At 41.7% G+C, this 25,120-nt stretch overlaps 1 protein-coding gene across 1 annotated transcript; it reads left to right on the top strand.

Moving 5' to 3' along the window:
* Nucleotides 1–389: 389 nt before the first annotated feature.
* Nucleotides 390–24,815, top strand: MCHR2 (melanin concentrating hormone receptor 2). The gene is given in 10 exon segments (XM_043438965.1): nucleotides 390–459; nucleotides 462–553; nucleotides 12,960–13,023; nucleotides 13,545–13,666; nucleotides 13,668–13,696; nucleotides 13,698–13,747; nucleotides 18,729–18,924; nucleotides 21,875–21,994; nucleotides 24,456–24,526; nucleotides 24,529–24,815. Coding segments are annotated over 10 exon segments (1,101 nt in total).
* Nucleotides 24,816–25,120: the final 305 nt, after the last annotated feature.

Genomic DNA, 25,120 nt, shown 5'->3' with positions numbered 1-25,120 from the left:
TGGGGGTTCTAGCCAATACGACCGATATGTAAGTCAACAAGAACAAATACCAGCTATAAACAACTAGTACCAGTGTGTCCTGAGTAGATATTAGCTGTGCTTGAAGCGTGTACGACAATCAGGTGGAGAACACATGCGCACTCTCCTAGTATACTGCTCAATAATTTACTGTTTCCATGTCTCCTCTGGTAATTCATCACATCATATGGACAGGAGGCAATCATACTCACCCTGGAATCTTATGTTGCATGAATTCTTGGAGCAAAGAAAGCCCCAATAAATGTTTTTGGAATTAACAAAAACTTATATGGAAGGAATTACCTCAAAATGTCATTGAATAAATCACATCCTATTCCTTCACAGCCTTAACTACTGGGAGTTCATGGACAATGAATTTACTTCACTCATCCTGTTGTAACACCTCTGCTGAACTTTTGAACAAATCTTGGAATGGAGAGTTTGCTATCAAACCCTCAGCATGGTGGATGCCGTCATCCTTCCTTCCATGGTTGGGATCCTCTGTTCAACAGGGCTGGTTGGCAACATCCTCATTGTATCACTATAATAAGGTAAGGGCTTCTTTTTCTTTTCCATAATTAACTATGTTCTATAATTCCTAAATGAATCCTTTCTCCCTTGTAGAATTTTTCCTAATGGAATCAGATTTTGGAAACATTTGTTTAAGATACTTAAAGAAGATCTATAGATATTTTCATCATGTAAATATTTTCATCAAGTAAATGCTGAGTCACAGATTTCAAAATGAAAAAACCTAGGCCAATGCTGACTGCTGAGTCAGTAAATTTTTAGAGCAGCAATTCTTATTCTTAGCCACACATTAGAACCATGATGGAGCTTTTAAAAATCCTAATACACAGTTTCGCCCCCAAACAAATTAACTCTGAATCTCAGGCAGCAGAGCCTAGGCAAGGATTGAAACTATTTCAAGGCAACTATTTTATTTTCTGGCAATAAGAGTTATCCTAAGAGGCTGATCTGGTTTGGCTGGTAAAAGAGACTCTTCTGCACTCATTTGGGCAAGAGAGAGACTCTACCCCAATCACCCAAACATTCAGGCAGTCATGCGTGGTGGGCTGTTCCCTACAATACAGACCACCCCAGTGTGGGCCAAGCTGAGAGGCATCTGCTCCCTTTCACCTCCTGCCTTTCTGTCACAACCCCCACCTAATTCAGCTAATTTCCTGCTTCCTCTCAAGCCTACAGCATAAGGTTTAATTGGAGCATGAAGAACAAGTTACAGTTGGCCCCCAGTATCCATGGGCTCAGGATCTGCAGGGTCCACACCTGCAGATTCAAGCAATGTCAAAAATATCTTGAAAAAAATTCCAGAAAGTTCCAAAAAAGCAAAACTTGAATTGACCGTGCTCTGGCAGCTATTTCCATAGCATTTACATTGTATTTAATACTGTTTACATAGTATTTTCATAGCATGAGGTACTATAAGTAATCTAGAGATGATTTAATGTATTAGGGAGAATGTGTGTTGGTTATAAAGAACATGGCACCATTTTATGTAAGGGACTTGAGCATCTTCGGATGTTGGTATGGGGGGTGGGGGTGTGGCTGTCCTAGAAATGATCCCTCGTGGATATAGAGGGACCACTGTACTTGTTCTCTACCAGCTTCAAAAAATGGATTTAGAGTTTGTATACACATGCCGCATTATTACATGATTATCTTTGCTCTACTGATTATTTTCACGTTTAAGTTTTACTTGTTTTAATACATACAAGATGTTAAAACTTTTTTGACCTGGTCTCTGATCATGCTTATAGCCACCATTTTAAAAGATTTTCGACCTCAGTTCAGTTCAGTTCAGTCGCTCAGTCATGTCCACCTCTTTGTGACCCCACGGACTGCAGCACACCAGGCCTCCCTGTCCATCACCAACTCCTATAGTTTATTCAAACTCATGTCCATTGAGTCAATGATGGCATCCAACCATCTCATCCTCTGTCATCCCCTTCTCCTCCCGCCTTCAATCTTTTTGTCCTTATTTATATATTATAAAACAATTTTAGGGCTTCCCTTGTGCCTCAATGGTAAAGAATTCACCTGCCAATGCAGGAGACATGGGTTCCATCCCTGGTTCTGAAAGATCACACATGCTGTGGAGCAATTAAGCCCACGTGTCACAACTACTGAGCCGGTGTTCCAGAGCCCGGGGACCACAAAGACTGAACTCATGTCCTGCAACTGCTGAAGTCCACACATCCTGCAGCCTGTGCTCCACAACAAGGGAGGCACCACGATGAGAAGCCAGCGCACCACAGCAAAAGGTAGCCCCACTTGAAGACCCAGCACAGCCAAAATTAAAGAAACAAAATTATTTTTTAAAAAAAACCACATTCTGGATTTCTACCGAAAGGTGTTTTCAGCATTATAATAACATGACTACAACAAGCTTCGGTGTAGTACGTTACACTACAAAGCACATTATAAACGCATTTACTCCCCCTCCCCAAACAGCAGTATTATTATTATTATACTCATTTGAAGAAAAAGGCTCAGGAGAGAAAATAACCTATCTAGCATCACACAGCTATAAAGTAACAGTCCTGGCACTTGAATTCAGATCCCATGATTCCAAATTCCAGGCTATTGACCCCACGTCAATGACATCAAACTGGAGAAGGAAATGGCAACCCCACTCCAGTATTCTTGCCTGAAGAGTCCCATGAACAGAGGAGCCTGGAGAGTTACAGTCTACAGGGTCGCAAAGAGCCAGACAGAACTGAAGGGACTTAGTACGCCGGCAGCGCACATGAAACAAATCAGCAAAACTGTCATTTAAGCTAGAAAGATGGCTGGACTTCCCATGTGCATGGAAGAGTCCTCACAGGACCAACCAAAAACAACAGCAGCCCTCGGGATGGTAATACGAGTGACACTCTCCCTAAGAAAGCCCATCACTAGTCACTTTGCCCACTCGGCTTCTCATCAGCCAGGCCACTTTCAAATTTTTATTGGCATTATCTCTGTCGTTAAATATTGTTTATCAATGGTATTTTTATACCATCCATAATTGAAGGATTATTTGGTATACTGGAATTCTACTTCTAATAAATTCAGGCATTCCTTACTGTGTCCTGTAAAACCATTTGTGAATATCAAGCATTTAAAATTATTTCTTAAGTTCTGGAAGCAGTTCAACTCAATACGTATTACTAAATACCTGTTATATGCCCAGCACTTTTATAAGTGTTACGTACATACCAAAGAAATATGGCAGCATCTATCTCTAACAGTTCACGATTTAGTGGAGGAGATAAGATTCAAATACATGAACCCGTTTGAAAAATAATGCAAGGTATTAAAAACAATCAAATGGGAGGGGGAAAGGTGGTTCAAATAATAAGTTCCAGGAAGGGAGAAGAAAGTAATCAAATAGTCTCAGAAAACTTTAAGGAGGCAATAGCATGGAGTAGAGAGTTAATAGAGGACTTTCCTGGCGGTACAGTGGATAAGAATCTGCCTGCCAATGCAGGGGACACGGGTTTGATCCCTGGTCCAGGAAGATTCCACCTGCCTTGGGGCAACTAAGCCCATGTACCACAGCTACTGAACCACACTCTAGAGCCCACGAGCTGCATCCACCAAGCCAGCGCACCACAGCTACTGAAGCTCAGGAGCCCCAGAGCCCATGCTCTGCAACAAGAGAAGCCACTTTGAGTAGTCTGAGCACCACAATGAACGGTAGCCCCAACTCCCTGCAACTAGAGAAAATCTGGGCAAAGCAACAAAGACCCAGCACAGCCAAAAATAAGCAAATAAATAAAAATTTTAAAATGAAAGAAAGTTAATAGAGACCTGGGGTGGGGGGTGCGGTTTCCAGCTCACTCTGTTTGCCTGTTGCACCTGATCACTTCTCCTTCCATCTTTCCTCATGCCCCTCAGAATTTCTGCCATCCTGTCCTAAAGATTTCCTGGTAGCTCAGCTGGTAAAGAATCTGCCTGCAATGGGGGAGACCCCAGTTTGATTCCTGAGTTGGGAAGATCTGCTGGAAAAGGGATACGCTACCCACTCCAGTATTCTTAGGCTTCCCTAGTTGCTCTGCTGGTAAAGAATCTGCCTGCAATGCGGGAGACCTAGGTTCAATCCCTGGGTTTGGGAAGATCCCTTGGAGAAGGGAAAGGTCACCCACTCCAGTATTCTGGCCTGGAGAATTCCATGGACTGAATAGTCCATGGGGATCAAAGAGTCAGACATGACTGAGCAACTTTCACTCACTCCTAAGGATACAAATTGTGTGCCTCATGCCTCTGGAGCCTTGGTCCCACAGTTAAGAAACCAAATTCTTATAAGGTGTTAGTCCTCCAGAAATGGTTGCATTTTTACAGACAACTTTTATTTGCAAAGACTCGAGTGAAATTCAGGCCCCGTGACAAGCAATTGAAGAAATATTTGGAGCCAGAGAAATTTCTTGGTCCCTCTCAAATTACACCAGTAGACAATGGACCTGGTTCCATCTACTCACATGGAGACCAACCTGGCAAAAAGAAGAAATTTTGAATGTGAACTCTTTTAAAGTCAATATTGAGCTGTAATTCCTAGAAACAGATTCTCAGTAGTAAGTAAACTGCCATTAAACTGGAATTTAAAAAAAAAAGACGGAAAGAAGGAAAACCTGAGCTGTCATCCTTACAAACTATTTGCAATGATTGTGAAAAATCTATTACTTCTTCATATCATCACCATTTTACAGATAACATGTGAGAAGATATATATTAATAGAGCTTTTAAGATAAACCTTTTATTTGTTCAAAAATCATTTGAAGGCAACTTAGTCTTTATTTTTATTGCTAAACTGTTAATATTATTCTTTGCAAACTCTTCTCCAAAAATTTATTAATCAGTCCAAAGTCATTTGAAAGTAAATTAGTTTTAATATTTTGGGCTTAAAATTTAACACTTTTTGTTAATTAATCTCCAAAATTTTTAAGGCAATTTACATTAATGTTTCTAATCATGCTTTGCCATGATGTTTTACTTGTTACCTTCTTAACAGAAGGTAGCTCAGTTAAAGAATACACTGAATATTAGTAGTACTACACTAAACATAAGGAGAAATAGATACACTTAAAGAAGATTTAGGGCTTTCTCATTTATGATAAATACTGTATCAGAAGAGAATGAATAGAATAGTCAGATCATTAGTGACACTAGGAAGCAAGAAATAACCTAACTTCTGACTTTGCCAATGGAAGACTACAAATATATGAAAATAATAGATTTAAAGAAGATGGAGCTTCTGGAATAAGATATCTAATATGGCTTTCTTAAAAACTGATTTGTGCTTTAGGAGTGTAACTATAAAGTAATAAGGCCAGATCACTATTGGTCTGTCATATTTTAAATTCATAGCAGGTCAAAAGGGATTTTAAAATGTAGGAGGAAAATTGGGCCAATTATAACATAAGACTTTCCCCTTTTCTTCTTGGGAGAGGGACTTACGAACTCGGCCCCATTACTCAACTATTCTCCACAGCCACAGTGGGTCCTGGGGAACTACTTCGATAAAGGAGACGCCGTTTTTCTCCACGGTCCTCCCCCGCCACCCTCAGCGTCCTGAACACATCCTTCTCCTGTCTGCTGACAGACTGTTCCCCAGTGGGCAGAGACTCTCGCAAGGATGCTCTGTCTCCCTATAAATAAAATGTTCCCATTGTGTCTTCCCCTGCCCTAGACTGGTTGTCAAGTCACCTAATTTACACTTAATCATGAATTACTGAAACATCTCACTTTTTAACTGCCTCCCCCCAGTGATGTCTACATTTTACACAGAGGTTACAAGAAGGATAGTGACTGTTCCTGAAGGAATACTAATGGCCCAGTGATGGAAATCCAGTTGCTAAGACAAAGATGGGAAATGCTTGAAACAAGCCTCCTCCTTTTTCCCACCCAGCTGAAATAATAACTAAAGCCCCCTCTGACCCAGCCCTCTACTGCTCTCCGAGTATCAGCCATATGTAAGCTGTTGTTGGGGTTGACCCACACCCATGCTGCACACATAACGATATGTTTAGATGCTACGAACCTCACAGCCACATTTGTTTAAACGAACTGGAAAGATGGCTGGAGACCCTTGTTGCTATGGTCCAGTGCATCAAGACAACTCTGGAACCTAAAGGGGTTGAATGTCTTCTCCCAAGGACATAATAAATGAAGGCACAGAAATGAAACTAGAATTTCCAATTCGATTCTCTTTATGCAGAGTTAGCAAATATGTCACTCTGCTCTAAACTCTCCCATCCTTGGCAGTCATCTCTAATCACACAGGTCTGTCCTTTCCCAGTGCCCGTGTGATGACTCAAAATTCTTTTTCAGCACAGCTCTTTATGAAATAAATCACTGCTAATCCATTGGAGTTGGCTCATGCTGATCTCAAAACAAATGGACTGCCAGTTATTTCTCCAACAAAAGTGGAGTTTACTTGGGCTCACCAAAGTACAGCAATTTGGGATCTGCAGCTATGGCAAGCCACAGGCAAGACCCATCCAACAGGGGAAGAACAGTCTCTCATTAGCTAAGCTTTTGCCAGGCAAGAAGAGGAAGTCTTTCTTCTCTTCAAGCTCTGCTACTGCAGAGCGTGAGAGTATCCCCTTCTGGTGCTCTGACTCCATTTTAATTGAGGTTTCAGTTTATTGATTTTTACACTCACAATAGGAATTTAATTCAATGAGAGTTAAATGCCAAACAGGGACTGGTGAGGCAACTCAGAGATAAACAAAATTAGGAAGCTACCCCAAGGCCACCACCCCTTTCCTGGCCCTAGGTTGGATAGAGGGGGAAAAAAGTGGCTTAACAAATCCTGGAAATGTGGGATGCCTGGTGGGGGCTGCAACCACAGTGGGATCTGGGCCCAAGGAACAGAATCTGCAGGGGAGGAGGTGGAGCCATGGGAGGGAGGCTGCCAGGGCCACAGATGCCAACAACACAAAGGGGAAGGAAATGCCCCGCCTATCCTTTCTTCTCACCCTCCAGTTTCCTTCCAACAGTGCTCCCTATTGGCCAAATAAACCAGTTAGCAAGGAGACCTAGAAATAAAGGGCAGAATAAGCTGATCAGCAAAGCATCATCCTACATGTGTGGTATTACATGGTTTTTTGGTTTTATTTAACCTATTGCATATATGCACTCAGATCATGAACTCCTTAGTGTCAAATTCAGACTTAAATTGATTCAGGTATGACCTAAATCAAATCCCTTACATTTATACAGTGGAAGTGACAAATAGTTTCAAGGGATTAGATCTGATAGAACGCTTTAAGAACTATGGATGGAGGTTCGTGACACTGTACAGGAGGCAGGGATCAAGATCATCCCCAAGAAAAAGAAATGCAAAAAGGCAGAATGGTTGACTGAGGAGGCCTTACAAATAGCTATGAAAAGAATAGAAACAAAAGGCAAAGGAGAAAAGGAAAGATATACCCATTTGAATGGAGAGTTCCAAAGAATAGCAAGGAGAGATAAGAAAGCCTTCCTCAGTGATCAATGCAAAGAAATAGAGGAAAACAATAGAATGGGAAAGACTAGAGATCTCTTCAATAAAATCAGGGATAGCAAGGGAATATTTCATGCAAAGATGGGCTCAACAAAGGAAACGGTGTGGACCTAACAGAGGCAGAAGATATTAAGAGGAGGTGGCAAGAATACACAGAAGAACTACACAAAAAAGACCTTCATGACCCAGATAACCATGATGGTGTGATCATTTACCTAGAGCCAGACATCCTGGAATGTGAAGTAAAGTGGGTCTTAGGAAACATCACTACTAACAAAGCTAGTGGAGGGGATGGAATTCCAGTTGAGCTATTTCAAATCCTAAAAGATGATGCTGTGAAAGTGCTGCACTCAATATGCCAGCAAATTTGGAAAACTCAGCAGTGGCCACAGGACTGGAAAAGGTCAGTGTTCATTCCAATCCCAAAGAAAGGCAATGCCAAAAAATGCTCAAACTGCCGCACAATTGCACTCACCTCACACGCTAGTAAAGTAATGCTCAAAAGTCTCCAAGTCAGGCTTCAACAATATGTGAACCATGAACTTCCAGATGTTCAAGTTTAGAAAATGCAGAGGAACCAGAGGTCAAATTGCCAATATCCACTGGATCATGGAAAAAGGAAGAGAGTTCCAGAAAAACATTGACTTCTGCTTTATTGACTATGCCAAAGCCTTTGACTGTGTGGATCACAAAAAATTGTGAAAAAGTCTTCAAGAGATGGTTATATAAGACCACCTTGCCTCCTGAGAAATCTGTATGCAGGTCAAGAAGCAACAGTTAGAATTGGACATGGAACAACACACTGGTTCCAAATCGGGAAAGGAGTACATGAAGGCTGTATATTGTCACCCTGCTTATTTAAGTTATTTGCTGACTACATAATGTGAAATGTCAGGCTGGATGAAGCACAAGCTGGAATCAAGATTGCTGGGAGAAATATCAATAACCTCAGACACGCAGATGACACCACCCTTATGGCAGAAAGCAAGGAGGAAGTAAAGAGCCTCTTGATGAAAGTGAAAGAAGAGAGTGAAAAAGTTGGCTTAAGACTCAGCATTCAGAAAACTAAGATCATGGCATCTGGTCCCATCATGTCATGACAAATAGATGGGGAAACGGTGGAAACAGCCACAGACTTAATTTTGGGGGGCTTCAAAATCACTGCAGATGGTGACTGCAGCCATGAAATTAAAAGACACTTGCTCCTTGTAAGAAAAGCTATGACCAACCTAGACAGCATATTAAAAAGAAGCGAATTACTTTGCCAACAAAGGTCCATATGGTTTTTCCAGTGGTCATGTATGGATGTGAGAGTCGGACTATAAGGAAAGCTGAGTGCCGGAACATTGATGCTTTTGAACCATGGTGTTGGAGAAGACTCTTGAGAGTCCCTTGGACAGTGAGGAGATCCAACCGGTATCCGTCCTGAATATTCCTTGGAAGGACTGATGCTGAAGTTGAAACTCCAATACTTTGGCCACCTGATACAAAGAACTGACTCATTTGAAAAGACCCTGATGCTGGGAAAGATTGAAGGTGGGAGGAGAAGGGGACTATAGAGGATGAGATGGTTGGATGGCATCACCGACTCAATGGACATGACTTTGAGTAAACTCCGGGAGTTGGTGATGGACAGGGAGGCCTGGTGTGCTGCAGTCCATGGGGTCACAAAGAGCTAGACATGACTGAGCAACTGAACTGAACTGATATATGGTTATTTCTGGATGCAAAAAGAAAACATTTTTAATAAAATTTCTCTTATACATTAAACATATAAAGAATAACTCAAAATCAATCATACAGCTACTATCAAACAGATAATTACTGTGATTACTCAGACATACTATTTCAGTGTACTTTAATATTTAAATAAGTTTGGAAAAAAATAAAAATAAAATAAATAACTAAATAAATAAGTTTGGGGTCATAACTAGTTACATAGTTGTTTTTTTTTTTTATTCAGTAAGTATTTTCCCATTTGGGCTTCCCTGTGGCTCAGACAATAAAGAATCTGCCTGCAGTGCAGGAGACCCAGGTTAAATCCCTGAGTTGGGAAGATCCCTGGAGGAGGGAATGGCAATCCACTCCAATATTTCTGCCTGGGAAGTCCCAAGGACAGAGGAGACTGGTGGGCTACAGTCCACTGGGTCTCAAACAGTTAGACATCTCTGAGCAACTAACATTTTCACTTTCCCATTTGATTAAATATTCTTCCAAAGTATGATTTGTAAAAACCATATCATGACTGCAGTCATGAAATTAAAAGATACGTGCTCCTTGGAAGAAAAGCTATGATAAACCTAGACAGTGTATTAAAAAGCAGAGATATTACTTTGCCAACAAAGGTCCATATAGTCAAAGCTATGGTTTTTCCAGTAATCATGTATGGATGTGAGAGCTGGACAATAAAGAAGGCTGAGCACCAAAGAATTGATTCTTTCAAATTGTGGTACTGGAGAAGACTCTTGAGAGTCCCTTGGACTGCAAGGAGATCAAACAAGTCAATCTTAAAGGAAATCAACCCTGAATATTCATTGGAAGGACTGATGCTGAAGCTTCAATCCTTTGGCCAATTGATGTGAAGAACTGACCCACTGGAAATGACCCTGATGCTGGAAAAGACGGAAGGCAGGAGAAGAGGGTGACAGAGGATGAGATGGTTGGATGGCATCCTTGACTCAATGGACATGAGTTTGAGCAACCTCTGGGAGACAGTGAAGGACAGGGAAGCCTGGTGTGCTGCAGTCCATGGGGTGGCAAAGAGTCAGGCATGACTGAGCGACTAAACAATATCATTTATTTCGTGGTATTGTGGTATACCTTAGTTTATCATTATATTTAGACACAGTCATATTAACCATATGGAAAACATGTTAGCTGAAATGATCATTGGTTTACATATTTTTATTTTAAATGTTTGGTTTGTAAGAAACAGAAATCTGATGAAGTCTGACAACAGAAAATCTGAAGATTAATTAGACCTAAAAGGAGAATACAGGTTATATACTTAGAAAATTTACCATTCCTATTTAATTACTTTTAATTTTATGTTGTTACTTTCAGTTAAAAAAAAAAAGCAATAATAGGATGTGTTATACTTGTTTCCCTAGTATCTATGACCAGATAAATATATCACTTGCTTCAGAATTCTCTTTTGCTATAGACAATGTCATCTAGAAACACTTTATTTAATTCTTTTGAATTGCCAGGCAATGACCTGCACTGTCCTCAACAAAGGAATTACCATAATTCCTAATCAGTCAATGAGCACCTGTCTGAAGGAGAGCAAGGGTAACAGGTCTAATTGCTGCAATTAGGACCTATGCAACCACTTATGGGTTATGTCCCAATTCAGATGGAAATAACATCTATTTAACAGACTAAGATTTATAGGATTTTATATTATTGTGTTTCTGCTTTTTTTTTTCCAGCTGACCTCTAGTGTCAGTTCCTCCGCACTGACCCTTCTCCTGGAGGAAAACCAGGAGAGGACAAAGGATTAGAGACCAAGAACAGTCACTTAGCAGCTCTTTTGGTTGACATGATCTTTTCCTCCTTCTTCTTGGTTTTTCTGATATGAGTCACTCAACAATGCCCAGAGTGTGTTGCTGAGTAAGGATTTGATGGCAGAAACTTCCTCACATGGTGTGTGGGGCCAGGGCCTGGGTAAAATATCCTGGCCCTGACTGATGCCTCACATGAGCCTTTGATGCCTTAGACGTAAAGTTCACAGGCTGTAGAATTTGCAGGCCCTGGATAACGAAGACACCCACTAGCTTTCAAACAAAAAAGCAATAGCACCAGATCCAGAGTGAACTAGTAATTGTGGTGTAATCTTCAGGCTAATTCTTCTGTGCTATTTAAATCTTTATATGTTCTCAGTACATATGCCGCTTCCTCCAAGAAATATGCCTTGACCACCCCCAGAGGAGAGAGGAGAGACTATTCTTATGTGCTCCTTGTGCTTTTTCTAGCTTTCTTTCATAACATTGTAAAGTCATCACTTATTTACCTATGCTTAGACTATATAAGCTTCTTGATATTAGGGTTTATAGGTTATTTACCTTTGCAGCCCAAAGCACAATATTATGCCTGACATATAACTAGTGTTCAATAAAATATTTGTTGAATTAATAAATAATATCTCCTAGATAAAGGTGATACATGTTTATTACTGAATGTCCCAACTCGGACAATAGGGATCAAGTGAATTTTACATTAAAATTTCTGCTCTCAGAAAATTCTTTTGCCTTCATTTTCCCAAACAGGAGGAGGGAAAGCTCTGTCACCACCTGTTCAGTCACTTCATGTGTCTACTCTACACAGTCTGGATTTCAAGATCTTAATTAATAGGCTTTTCTTTGAGTTAGATTTTATTGGAATCTTTCTAAATAATGGTTGAAATTTTTTTTTAACAATGGCTTCAGTTGAGATTTGAACTTAACAGCTTCAGTGGAGGGAAAAAAAATCACATTGCACAGTGGAAACATTTATTTTTCCTGTTTAGCTGTATTTGATGCTGCTGCTAAGTCGCTTCAGTCGTGTCCAACTCTGTGCGACCCCATAGACGGCAGCCTACCAGGCTCCCCCGTCCCTGGGATTCTCCAGGCAAGAACACTGGAGTGGGTTGCCATAGGTAAATCCAGTCTTCTGCATGAATGAGTTTAGAGTTGGTATAATTTGTTGCTGTGTAGAAATTACTTCAAAACTTAGTGGCTTACTATGGAAAACAGTATGGAGACTCCTTAAAAAACTAGGAATAAAACTACCATATGACAACAATCCCACTATGGGGCATATACCCTGAAGAAACCATAATTGAAAAAGACACATGTTCTCCAATGTTCAGTGCAGCACTATTTACAATAACTAAGACATGGAAGCAATCTAGATGTCCATTGACAGATTAATGAATGAAGAAGTTGTGGTATATATATACATATATACACACACAATGGAATATCACAGCCACAAAAAGGAACATATTTGAGTCAGTTCTAATGAGCTGGATGAACTTAGAGCATACTATACAGAGTGAAGTAAATCAGAAAGAGAAAGACGAATATCATATATGGAATATAGAAAGATGGTACTGATGAACCTATCTTCAAGGCAGCAGTGGAGACGCAGACACAGAGAATGGACTAATGGATACAGCGGGGGAAGGAGAGGGTGGGAAGAATTGAGAGAGTAGCACTGAAATATATGTATTACCATGTGTAAAACTATTATGTTGGGGCAAAAATAATTTCAATTTTGCATTGTTGAACTTTGCATTTGATATTGGAATGCATTCTTAAATAAACGTGGTTATGTTATATTAAAAAAACAAACAGTGGGTTAAAACAACCAACATTTGTTCTCTCACACAGTTTTGCGGGTCTGGAGCAGCCCTGCTGGGTGACTGGCTCAGGGTCTCTCTCGCTGTTGCAGTCGAGCCGTGCATCTTTAGATGACCATCCAAAGGCTTGGCTGGGACCGGAGCACCCAGCCCCAGGTCGCCCCCTTACAGATCTGGCAAGCTGGTGCTGGTTGTTGGCAGGAGGACTCAATGCCTTTCCACGTGGACCTCTTTATAGTGATACTTGAGTTATTTCACAAGAGGGCAGCTGGCTTCCCCCAGAGAAAGCAATCCAAGAGATAGCAAGGAGAAAACCCCTCCGTGCCCTTATGTCCAAATTTCAAATGTCATACTGTCAATTCCACCACATCCTATTCACTAAAAGTGAGTTACTAAGTTCAACCCACTCTCAAAGGGAGGGAATTGGGCCACACCCTCCTGAAAGCAATATCAAAGAATTTGTGGACATATTTTTAAACCACGGCAGGCAGTTATCAAACAAATAGTTTAAAACGCTTGAATATACACAAGACAAGGCATTCATATGTGCATATGTGGTGCTTTCCTTTTAACTTTTAAACTTAATTTTAGCAACTGAAAAATCTGTTAACAGATGGCATAAACTGAAGATGTACCCTCTCAATGTCAATCCTCAGCTTTCCCTCCATGTCTCTTAGGTCCAGGAAAAAAAATGATTCCTGACATTTTTATCTGTAGCCTGGCTGTGGCTGATCTGGTCCACATCATTGGAATGCCATTTCTTATTTACCAGTGGGCCCGAGGAGGACAGTGGGTGTTTGGGGGGGCCTCTCTGCAGGATCATCACATCCCTGCAACCAGTTTGCCTGTAGTGCCATCATGACTGTAATGAGTGTGGACAGGTAAGTGAAGAGATTCTGAAATATCTCAACCTTATTTAGAGGTTCCTGTACTTCCCCGAGGTCATCCCAATTTCAGCAACATCAGTGCTGGTTTGTAATAGCAAAGCTCCTCTCCATTCATTTGTTTCATTGTAGGACAAATCAGTTAATATTTTTCCAACTTTCACAGAGGTCCATTTTTTAATGGAAAACTTAAAACACTGAACATTTCCTCTTCCCCAATCATTCTTTCCAACTCAGTTTCATTTATAATTGACTGAAAGAAAAAAGCCCACAAAATCATGAACTACTAGCAACCAGAATGAATTCACTCCCCCCATGCCTGCCCATCATTATTGCAAGAAGGAAGCCAAAGTGCTGAGAAGTAAAGGAAACAGCTAAAGACACACAGAGTCAGTGGCAGAGCTGATAACTGAAGTGGCTCTCCTCACTCCCTGTTCAGGGTTCCTTCTGGTAAGTTCTACATCTCACAGACCCTTGTTATCACCTAGCGGCTTTAGAGAATATATGGAATAGAGGGCTCCTTTACAGCTATGAAGAGAAGTCAGAGTTACAAGAAGACCATCCTTTGCACTCACTATTAAGATCAATTAATGCAAATGCTGCCATTTTACATCACCAGACATATCCCAGAACATTGATTGAAAGCAAAAGGAGAAGGGAACAAGAGAGGATTGGATGATTAGACTGTATCACCAACTCAATGGATATGAATTTGAGCAAACTTGGGGAGATAGTGAAGGACAGGGAAGCCTGGACTGCTGCAGGCCGTGGGGTTGCCAAGAGTTGGACCCAACTTAGCAACTGAACAACAATCCCAGAACATGCCATAGCCATGTTTACCAAACTTGTAAGCCAATGTTACTCAAGGAGATGATGGTGATGGTGAGATGTTTGTGGAGCCAGTGAGTGGTGAAGCCCAGTTCAGAGCCAGGCTGTCCAACTCTAGAGATGTCAGGTAGCTGGCAACTACCTCAGCATCTGACTTCTTGTAGGAAGCACGTGAGCGAGGGTGTTAGGATGTTCCCTGTGGCATCTACATGGTGTGGACTTTCACACCAGGTCTTAGCAGCATGCCCCAAACAGAAACAAATCCTGAAGACAACGGTAAAAAGCACAACAGTAATTCGCCCACTCAGAGAAAAACCCATGTGAAATCTCCATCCACCTTCTTTCCACCCCAGTCCCAACCCAGCACACTTAGTCCCTCTTGCTCTGATCTACTTTTTCTTTCTCTCTTGCTTTGAACATATTACAGACTTTAATTTCCTCGGTATACAGAGATAAGTGTGTGTTGTTTCTTGTCTAGCTTCCCCCACCCATCGAATGTGAATTACACAAAAGCAGGGTCTTTGGTCACTAGCACATTCCAAGTGTCTGTGTAACAGTGCCTGGCATACGGGCACTCAAACGCTATTATGAATGGATGAACGTTAGTCTTAAATTTCTCTGAGTCTATGGAGGACTATTTCTTGAGCTCTGCCTCTTTTACCCTTCCAACAGGGCCTTTTAGGGTTGGGAAGGGATGAGCAGTTCATCAGATGGCTGAACAAAGGAATAGCAACATTCCTATAAATCAAATTTGCTGGATCATTATTATTCAGGCATGAATAATGATGGTAATGTTTAATGCATTTTTTAAATCCTGCTGCCTTCCTACAAAAGAATTCTCAAAATATGCAGAGTATACTTCTCAACTTATAATTAACATCACATTTTTTAATCTACATGCTAGGTAGGTAGATCTGGTGAGTTCAGCTGATGCCACCAAAGCTCACAGTGTGTGGAATAAAGCCTGGTAAGTTTAGGGTTCCAACACCAGGGCCAGGGCCCTGTGCAAGGCAGGAATGACTGCAGAGAAGCAGCTTAAAGTACGAGCCTCACTGTTCTGATCCCATTCTCAGAAGAAGAAAAGCTTCTTCATACCACATACGTACCATGAAGGCAGAAGAGTATTGCTTTTTCTTTTAAGAGGGGAAACTGAACCTCTTCTGTAAACCTCTTACTGCAAATAAAGTGAAAGCATATTGTCTGCCTTAGAACAGACCACAGAACATTTCCTAATCTTCACAGGGTTTTTCTGAGTGTGTATATGTGTGCGTGTGTATCTTACACAGTTGAATTGAATAGCATGTATTTTTTTTTTAAACTTATGGCCACAAAATAATAAGGTTTTACTTTCAAATAAAGATACTCAGGCCTTTATCTTTCTCCCAGAGGATCACACAGCCAGAGACGAATGAAGATTTTGTAACGCTGAACTTTTTTCCCAGCCTCTGGAATTTCTTGTAGTTTTAACTCTACTAAATTCATAAAAATTAAAGAAAATGTGTAATTTTGTAAAACAGAAATGAAATTTTCTCTGTAATACCAAAACTAAATGTCAGTGCCATCAGTATGTGATATTATTTATACATTTATTTTAATTTTCAACTTGTTCAGTCCCTAAGTCCATGTCTAACTCTTTGTGACCCTATGGACTGCAGCATGCCAGGCTTGTCTGTCCTTAACCATTTCCTGGAGTTTGCTTAAACTCACGTCCATTGAGTCAATGATGCTATCCAACCATCTTGTCCTCTCTCCTCTCCACCTCCTGCCCTCAATTTTTCCCAGCATCAGGGTCTTTTGCAGTGAGTCAGCTCTTTGCATCAGGTGGCCAAAGTGTTGCAGCTTCAGCTTCAGCATCAGTCCTTCCAACGGATATTCACAGGTGACTTCTTTTAGGATTGACTGGTTTGATCTCCAATTCAGTAGACCATAAATATCAAGTGTTTCCCCAAACTCTTTGATTTTCCTTTCTCTGATTAGTTAATAATTGCAAGTATGTGAAATATTTTAATAGTGGGTTCCTACCTTTAAAGTCATATGAAAAAAATTTTAAACACCCAAAATATTAAAAATATTTGCCTCCAGATGAAAGCTACCTAGACTTTTGATAGTGGTTACTTTTTAAATTAAATTTTCTGGAACAACAACCAAGCCAGTAAAAAGAAGCCAAAATTCCCTATTCATTCATTCAGCAAATATTTATTGAGCATGGACCATATGCCAGGAACCATGCAAGACACATGAGATACAGCAGCATTAAACTAATAGCCAAGGCTCCTGCCGTCATGGTGCTTCCATTCCAGAGGTGTAGACAGACATTCTGTGAAAAGTCACATGGGTAAATGTGTATTACTGTTTCCACACAATGATACATCCTAGGAAGGAAAAGTAGAGTCCCCTAAAATCCAAATTTATAGTCATGGGCCCTTGTATAGAGTGAGTGGTCAGGGGAAGCTTCTCCAAGAGGGAGACCTAATGGGGATGATAGGAAAGGCAGCGGGAACTAGAGGCAGGTCCTGCCAGATGGGCTGAATAGCAGGTACCCGGTACCGCAAGACACAGAACTTGAGGGAAGGCCAGAGACGGGCACAAACTTCAGCCTGAGTGAAAGGAAGGCCAGGTGGAAAAAGACCTCAAGGGTCATGGTGAGAGCTCTGAATTTTATCTGAAAGGCAAAGAAAAGTCACTGAAGGGTTTTCAGCTGGGAAGGTCATCAGAGACAATTCCCTAACCCACTGACGCCATGACTCCGTCGTCTTTAATCCCAGACAGAAAGATGGTGGGGCTGCTTACAATCACTAGCGATTCCCTTCCTCAGCAGGGAGGGGAGGGGAGTTTGTCTCCTTAGCAACAGGTGACTGGTAACGCAGGTGCGGTGTGGGGAAGGAGGGGTGGCTGAGGTACCCAGGGCCACAAGCCTGTCCCTGCAAGGGCTCCCTTAACTGAGTGCAGAACTGAAAAGCAAGGAGAGAGAGACTTCCATTTTCATAAATCTTCATTAAGTAGCTCTACAAAATCTTGGAGAAAATTAATGGACCATAGACCATATTTCACATTTATTGAATGCCCACTAATCCTGCTTTCCTACAGCCCCCAGGCCCCTCAAAACTGTGCTTTCTCAAAAACCCTCCTCTGGATCTGAGCTCTCTTTTTCATACTTAAGCTTGTCTCTGAAAAATTATTCTTGGATTTGCTGGAGGACCAAACATGTTTGCTCTCTCAGGATTTTCAAGTCTAATTAATGATTATCTTTTCTTCTGGATCAAAATGGGGGAAAAAAAGAAAAAGAGAACCCTTTCCCCATGAAATTAGTCCATTTCCACACCCCCATCAGCCTCAAGCTCCAGTTCTCTGAGGGATTTGCATTGTCTGTGCTAGGCGTGTTTGATTATTCTCACTGTTCGTTCTGTGACCTGAACCTCTAAGAGCCTTTGGCCCTGACTCTAACGCCCTCTAAGCAGGATGTCTGTCCCAGGGGCCTGAACCTCATGCTGCTGGGGACCCTCCCACCAGCCATCGCTCCTTCCTGTCCTACATCCGTACACCTTCCTGGGAAGTAGGCCACTCCCATCTGGAGGGAATCTCCCTGCCCTCATTCAGAGGCAGTTTTCCAGAGCCTCCTGCACAAGGGAAGCACCTTTGCAAAGAAAAGGGTTGTGGGACTTCCCTGGTGGTCCCAGTGGCTGAGACTCCATGCTCCCAACACAGGGGGCCAGGGTTCGATCCCTAGTCAGGGAACTAGATCCCACATGCTGCAACTGAGGATTTTGGATGTCGCAGCTAAAGATCTCGCATGCCACATCCCATGTGCCACAACGGAGACCACAACTAAAACCCAGCTCAGCCAAATAAATAAATAAATATAAAAGGGTCAGCAAACCTAAAAAAGTTTGCATGGCAGAGTTTTTCAGGGTCTTTATGGAAGTGACTGCTGTGTATCAGTGAGTGGTTTATTCAGACTTACAGGGTCAAGAATTGTTTTCTCTACAAGTACCGGCCAGCTCTTAAAAAATATAACTTTCTTTCACCCTGATAGAGGTGTGCTTCAGGGAGGATCATAATACTAATAATTTACTCTTGTCATGAACCTTTCATCCTTGGAGCTCAATGCTTTTATTGATTGTTCCCAAACCCTTCTCCACTGGCTTTGCGGGTACTTGGCTCTCGTCCAGCCATTTCGACTGACAAGCTGGATAACCAGGAACAAGACAATCTGCATCAATCTGGGCCTCTGGGCAGCTTCCCTCATTCTGGTATTGCCTGTCTGGGTCTACTCGAAGGTCATCAAATTTAAAGACGGCGCTGAGAGTTGTGCTTTTGATTTAACATCCCCTGACGATGTACTCTGGTAGGTTGTTAAAACTTAAGAAAAATAGAGTTGAATTAAGTTGTGAAGTGCTTCATCCTCCTTGTGAACACGTGAGCAGCCACACGGAGTGTCCTTGGGGAGCCTCTCCAGGCCAGTCTCTCCACTTAAGTTCTCTGCTTCCCACCATCAAGTCGATAGTTTGATTTTTTTAAGGATGGGGTAACCTTTAGAAAAAAATTTTGCACTTAATCATGTAACCTCAATGGGTGCAACTATATTTAAATATGTATTCTAAAGACCCATGCAAGCCAGTTTCAGCGGGGACACAGCAATCAAAGACAGGGGGACATCACAGAAGGGTCTGGAGTTCTGAGACTCAAATCTTAACAACATGCAGCTGGAGTTTGGTTGGGTCCCTGGGAAAGATCTATCCGAGTCCTAATTCTCAGCAGTTGTGGATATGATCTTACATAGAAATGGGGTCTTTGCAGATATGATCAATTTGAGATGACGTCTTACTGGATTAGGGTGGGCCCTAAATACAGTGACTGAGGCCTGGTAAGGAGAGGAAGATTTACAGAGACACATAGAGAGCATGCAGAAGCAGAGACTGGAGTGATGTGTCTGTAAGCCGGGAACACCAAGCATGACCATGCAACTCCAGGGAGGCTGGGAGATCACACGCTCAAAACCTCAAAAAGGAACAGCTCTGCCAACACCTTGATTTAAGACCTCCAGCTTCTAGAACTGAAAGACAAATTTCTGCCATGTGAAGCCATGCAGTGTGGGGTAATTTGTTACGGGCAGTTCTAGGAAACCAGGACAGCAACCTACACAGGCACTTCTTATGTTTTAATTTTTTATTGATTCGTGTATTTATTTTCGGCTGTGATGGGTCTTTGTTGCTGCACACGGGCTTTCTTTAGTTACAGAGTGGGGGCTACTCTCTAGGTGTGGGGCACAGGCTTCTCACTGCGGCGGCTTCTCCTTGAGGAGCATGGGCTCTAGACGCACCAGGGCTCAGTAGTTGAGGCTAGCAGGCTTAGTTGCTCCAAGGTATGTGGGGTTTCCCTGGACCAGGGATCGAACCCAGGTCAAAATTTTTCTAGTTGAAACTTTCAACAGAGCATTTGGAACCCCTAACTGAAATGTTTTGATCTCCTGCTAAGGGCCAGGTATTGTGCTGTGCTTTTTACATCCATTATGGCGAGTCAGTCTGGCAGATTCCTTTTTCCTATACCACCACTTGTCAAACAGACGGGGCATTTCTGCATCCCATAGACACAGCCCCAGAGGGATGGAGCCAGAGGCCTGACAAGGCCAAGAATCCAGCAGCAAGAAATCTCCAGAGGAGTGCAACAGTGAAATTAATACCATGATTGTTTATTTGCTATTTCTCACACCAGTGCTGGCTCTACTCACAGACAGAAACCATCAGCCCATCTCAAGGAGAAGTGATGTTTAATCATGGTGGGCTGACAGATTAACCTGGGCCCCACCTGTCTAAAGAGGGCAGGACCTGAAGCTCACCGTTTGACTACAAGGCTTCGGCCTGTGTCGAATAAACAAAGACTAGCTATTTTGCACCTACAGCTGGTTCTGTTCCCTAATGCTGGTTATGGTAAGGGACATTCTGAGGTTTCAGCCTCTATTATTTCTCTCAGAATTAAGTCCTCAAGACGAACAAAAGGCTGGGACTAGCGTGCTATGTTCAGAAGCCCTGTGGTCCCGGAGCTCTTTCTCTGCCACCCTGTCCACACCCACCCAATCCGGGTTGCCTTCTTCCAGGGCCTCCCTGGTAGCTCGGCTGGTAAAGAATCCGCCTACAATACAGGAGACCGCGTTCAGTTCCTGGGTCGGGAAGATCCCCTGGAGAAGGGATAGGCTATCCACTCCAGTATTCTTGGGACTTCCCCGGTGGTTCAGACGGTGAAGAATCTGCCTGTAATGTGGGAGACCTGGGTTTGATCCCGGGTCGGGAAGATCCCCTGGAGGAGGGCATGGCAACCCCACTCCAGTATTCTCGCCTGGAGTATGGACAGAGGAGCCTGGAGGGCTACAGTCCATGGGGTCACAAAGAATCGGACACGACTGAGCGACCAAGCAGAGCATACAGCACAGGTCACCCGAGTTCCGCCAGGAAGGACACCCGGAGTCTCTGCAGAAACGGAGCTGGCGCACGCAAGAGCGCCCCCTGGTGGAGAATCGGGAAATAATAGCTGATTTGACAACAGGTCCTCCTGGGGCTTCCCTGCTGGCTCAGAAGATAAAGAATCTGCAGGAGACCTGGGTTCCATCCTTGGGCAGAGAAGATGCCCCTGGAGAAGGGAATGGCAGCCCACTCCAGTAATCTTGCCTGGAGAATCCCGTGGACAGAGGAGCCTGGCGGGCTACAGTGCCTGCTGCCACAAGAGTCAGAAAGACTGAGCAAGTAAGCATGGACACCCACCTCCTGGGTGCCCACTGAGAGGACATCTGGAGCCTTGGTTACCACTGGCTTCAAATCTCACCTCTGCCACTTACTATGTGAGTAACCGTAGGCAAGCCGCCTAATTTACTCGGCTTGTAACCTGTGCCTTAGTTTCCTCTTCTGCAACATGAAGATGCTACTGACATTGTATTCACCGGGATGCACAGATTCAGTGGGTTAAAATAAGTAAAGCGCCCAGAACAGCGCCTGCTACAGAACGAATGCCACCCGTGGCCTCTTGTTGCTAATAACACTAAATGTAATAACAATAATAAGACGCTCACTCGTTCTGTACTCAGTAGCGTTGGCTGCTGAGAAGGGCTGGCGAGGGAAGAGCCGTTGTCTGTGAATAATGAAAAGCATAACTTCACACCTCTGGATGTGAAAGGACCCAGAGGTCCTTAACTTTTGCTCCAAGCACTGTTATTCTGGTCCCTGAAAAATCAGAGAATCATAAACCGTGAAAGTCAGTTCTAGCATTGTGAATGTAACAGTCATGTCCTCTCTCTCATTTTATAGGTATACTCTGTATTTGATGATACCAAGTTTCTTTTTCTCTTTGCCCTTGATTTTGATGCACTATATTTTAATTTTATGCTATACTTGGGACATGTATCAACAGAATAAGGATGCAAGACAGTAAGTGTATGCCTTATTTGTTAAAAGAACAATTCAGAATTCTATGATATCTACAAAAGAAACTTAAGCAACAGTCACTTGAAACATGCCAAGCTCAGACATATGGGCATTAATGTCTATGTAAGGCATTTTCAGAAAACAAGTCATGTTCTGAAGCAGCTATTTGAGGATCTCTCAGTGATAAATATTGAAATTAATGATGTAATGGTTTCATAAAAATGAATGTTTGTCATCAGCACTGTTATTTAAATGTTTTATTTGTACATTTTGCAGAATTGTGTACATATATAAAGATCCTAGATATTGTGTATAATTTATAGCCTTTTCATTTTTGTGACTTTTTAGTGTAGAGAAGCAGGATTTCATTAATATTTGAATACTTAGAATAAAGTCAATTAGGACTAAATAAAGCCAAAAACTTACCTAAAGACAATAAACTTAGGAACGATCTTTAAATATTTGCTGTTGTTTGTCATTTAGTAACCAACTTGTGTCTGTCTCTTTTGTGACCCTGTGGACTATAGCCCATCAGGATCCTTCTGTCCATGGAATTTTCCAGGCAAGAATACTGGAGTAGGTTGCCATTTCCTTCTCCAGGAGATCTTCCCAACCCAGGGATCAAACCCACGTGTCCTGCATTGGCAGGTGAATTCTTTACCGCTGAACCCCTGGGGAAGTCCGCCTTTAGATAAACTTATCTCTAAAGCTACATGAATAAATCTAAATTATTTTCCACTGAAATTGTATATATCAAGTTGTTCAAATGAGTCAGTAATTATAGGTTATAGATCATTATTAAAATTTGTCTTTAGAATATATCATTGTATTTCTTTTGAAAAGACAAGTTGCTGGGTTTCCCCATACATGATACATAACATGGTGAAGATTTTTTTAAAAAAAGAATATGTGAACTACTTTACCACCATTAGTCAAAATTTGTGGCAGAACCTGGTACCAGAGGTTTAGGTGGCCTATTGACCCATGACATTTTTATTGACTTCTTTAAATTCTTTGGATGTATTATATTATTTTAAAAGAAGTCTATTTACAATGAGACCAGGAAGCAGCCACAGTTACAGGAAAAGATAGTTTCTAAATGTATCATGGGGAGCTGAGTTGGTGAAAAGGTTGAAATGGAAGCATATGGAATATTATGACATGACAGCTGGAGAGGATACTCAAGCGCTTTTAAAACAGTTCTCCAAATCAGATCACTCTGCTCCTAACACTTTTCTCAGAAATGTTACGAGCATCTTATGAAACAAGGTTCATACTGTCCAGTTATCCTTCAAAGGCAATAAGTTAGAGGAATAATGGAGCCTACTCTGATGAGCTGCACAAGAATCACTATCTCAGAATGACTTTCAGCTACCATGCTTTTATTTTATAATATTCTCCAGGCTTATTCATCTGTTTCAGTCATGTCCCAGAGAAATCTCTATGAAATGTCTAAATATGACAGAAGAGGACAAAATCTGGAAATTTTAAGTATTTTTTAATTTTAGAATAAATCTAAATTTACAGAAAAGTTGCAAAAATCGGACAGAGAGTTTCCATATATTCCTCACCCAGTTTCCCCCTTAACACCTTACCATGATGCGCTTGTCAAAACAAAGAAAATGGCATTGGTATGTTACTACTAACTAAACTCTACCCTGTATTGAACTGCAGCAGTTTTACCATGAAAGTCCTCTTTCTGCTCCAAGACTCAATCCAGGAGATCACACTGCATTTAGCTGTCTCCTCTGGTCTTTCCTTGTTTTTCATAACCTTGATGATCTTAAGTAAGCACTTGAGTAGGTATCCTGCAGACTGTCCCCCAATCTGGGTTTGACTGATGGTGTATCACGATTAGACTTTAGTTATGTATTTTAGGAGAAGTCTCCTCCTCACAACATGTCAGGGGGGTGTGTGATAACTACACGACAGCTCTGTTGATGTTAATCTTGATCACTGGTTAAGAAAGTATTTGCCAGGCTTCTCTGATACAAAATTAGTATTCATCTCTTTCTCTAGTCTATTATTTGAAAAATGAGTCGTTAAGTATAATCTACCCTCAAAGGGAAAAGAAGGAGGGTGAGAATTAACCTTGGACCCCTGGAAAGGGGAATATCTGTATATATTATTTGGAATTTTTCTGTAAAGAAGATTTGTCTCTTCTCCCACATATTATTCAATTATTTATATCAATGTAGATTCATACATCTTTATTTGATACTTTGGATTATAATTAAGTCCTTTGTTATTTATTTTGTTTCTCAAAATTCTCCAGCTTTGGAAAATCAGGGAAATTTTTAATGGGATGAAAAACGGTATTTTTACAGCACTCTGAATAAGTAGGAAGAAAAATGGGCTTTGCATTTCACTGCAGAGCTATTATGGACTGTCCAAAGAGTTCTGGGGAATCATTGCCCATGATTTCTATGGTTATGTTCTGTCTTTCCAAACTTGTCCCCTACAGCTACAATCCCAGTGATCCAAGGCAGAGAGGGATGAAGCTGACCACGATGGTGCTGGTGCTGGAGGCGATCTTTACCTGAGTGCCGCCCCCTATCACGTGATGCAACTGGTGAACTTACTGGTGGAGCGGCCCTCAGAGGCTTTCCATCTGAGATATCACCTCTCCATTTGTCCCAGCTATGCCAGCAGTAGCATCAACCCTTTTCTCTACATCCTGCTGAGTGGAAATTTCCAGAAACGCCTGTCTCAAGTGCAAAGGAGAGTGACTGAGAAGGAAACCAACAATGTGGAAAACATCTTGAAACAGAGCTTTGAGGAGAGTACATGGATCATAAAAGTCCAGACAGTACCATTTTTTTAGATTCTGTATATATACAAAATATATATATATTCTGTTAATATACAAAACTTGTTTTTCTCTTTGACTTACTTCACCCTGTATAACAGACTCCAGCTTCAAACACCTCACTAGGACTGACTCAAATGCATCCATTTTATGACTGAGTAAAAATTTGTGATCCAACCAGTCCATCCTAAAGGAGATCAGTCCTGGGTGTTCATTGGAAGGACTGATGCTGAAGCTGAAACTCCAATACTTTGGCCACTTCATGCGAAGAGTTGACTCATTGGAAAAGACCCTGACGCAGGGAGGGATTGGGGGCAGGA

The sequence above is a fragment of the Cervus canadensis genome, chromosome 20 (assembly GCF_019320065.1).
Source record: "Cervus canadensis isolate Bull #8, Minnesota chromosome 20, ASM1932006v1, whole genome shotgun sequence".
NCBI classification, from domain to species: Eukaryota; Metazoa; Chordata; class Mammalia; order Artiodactyla; family Cervidae; genus Cervus; species Cervus canadensis.
This window is presented reverse-complemented; position numbering and strand designations above follow the sequence as displayed.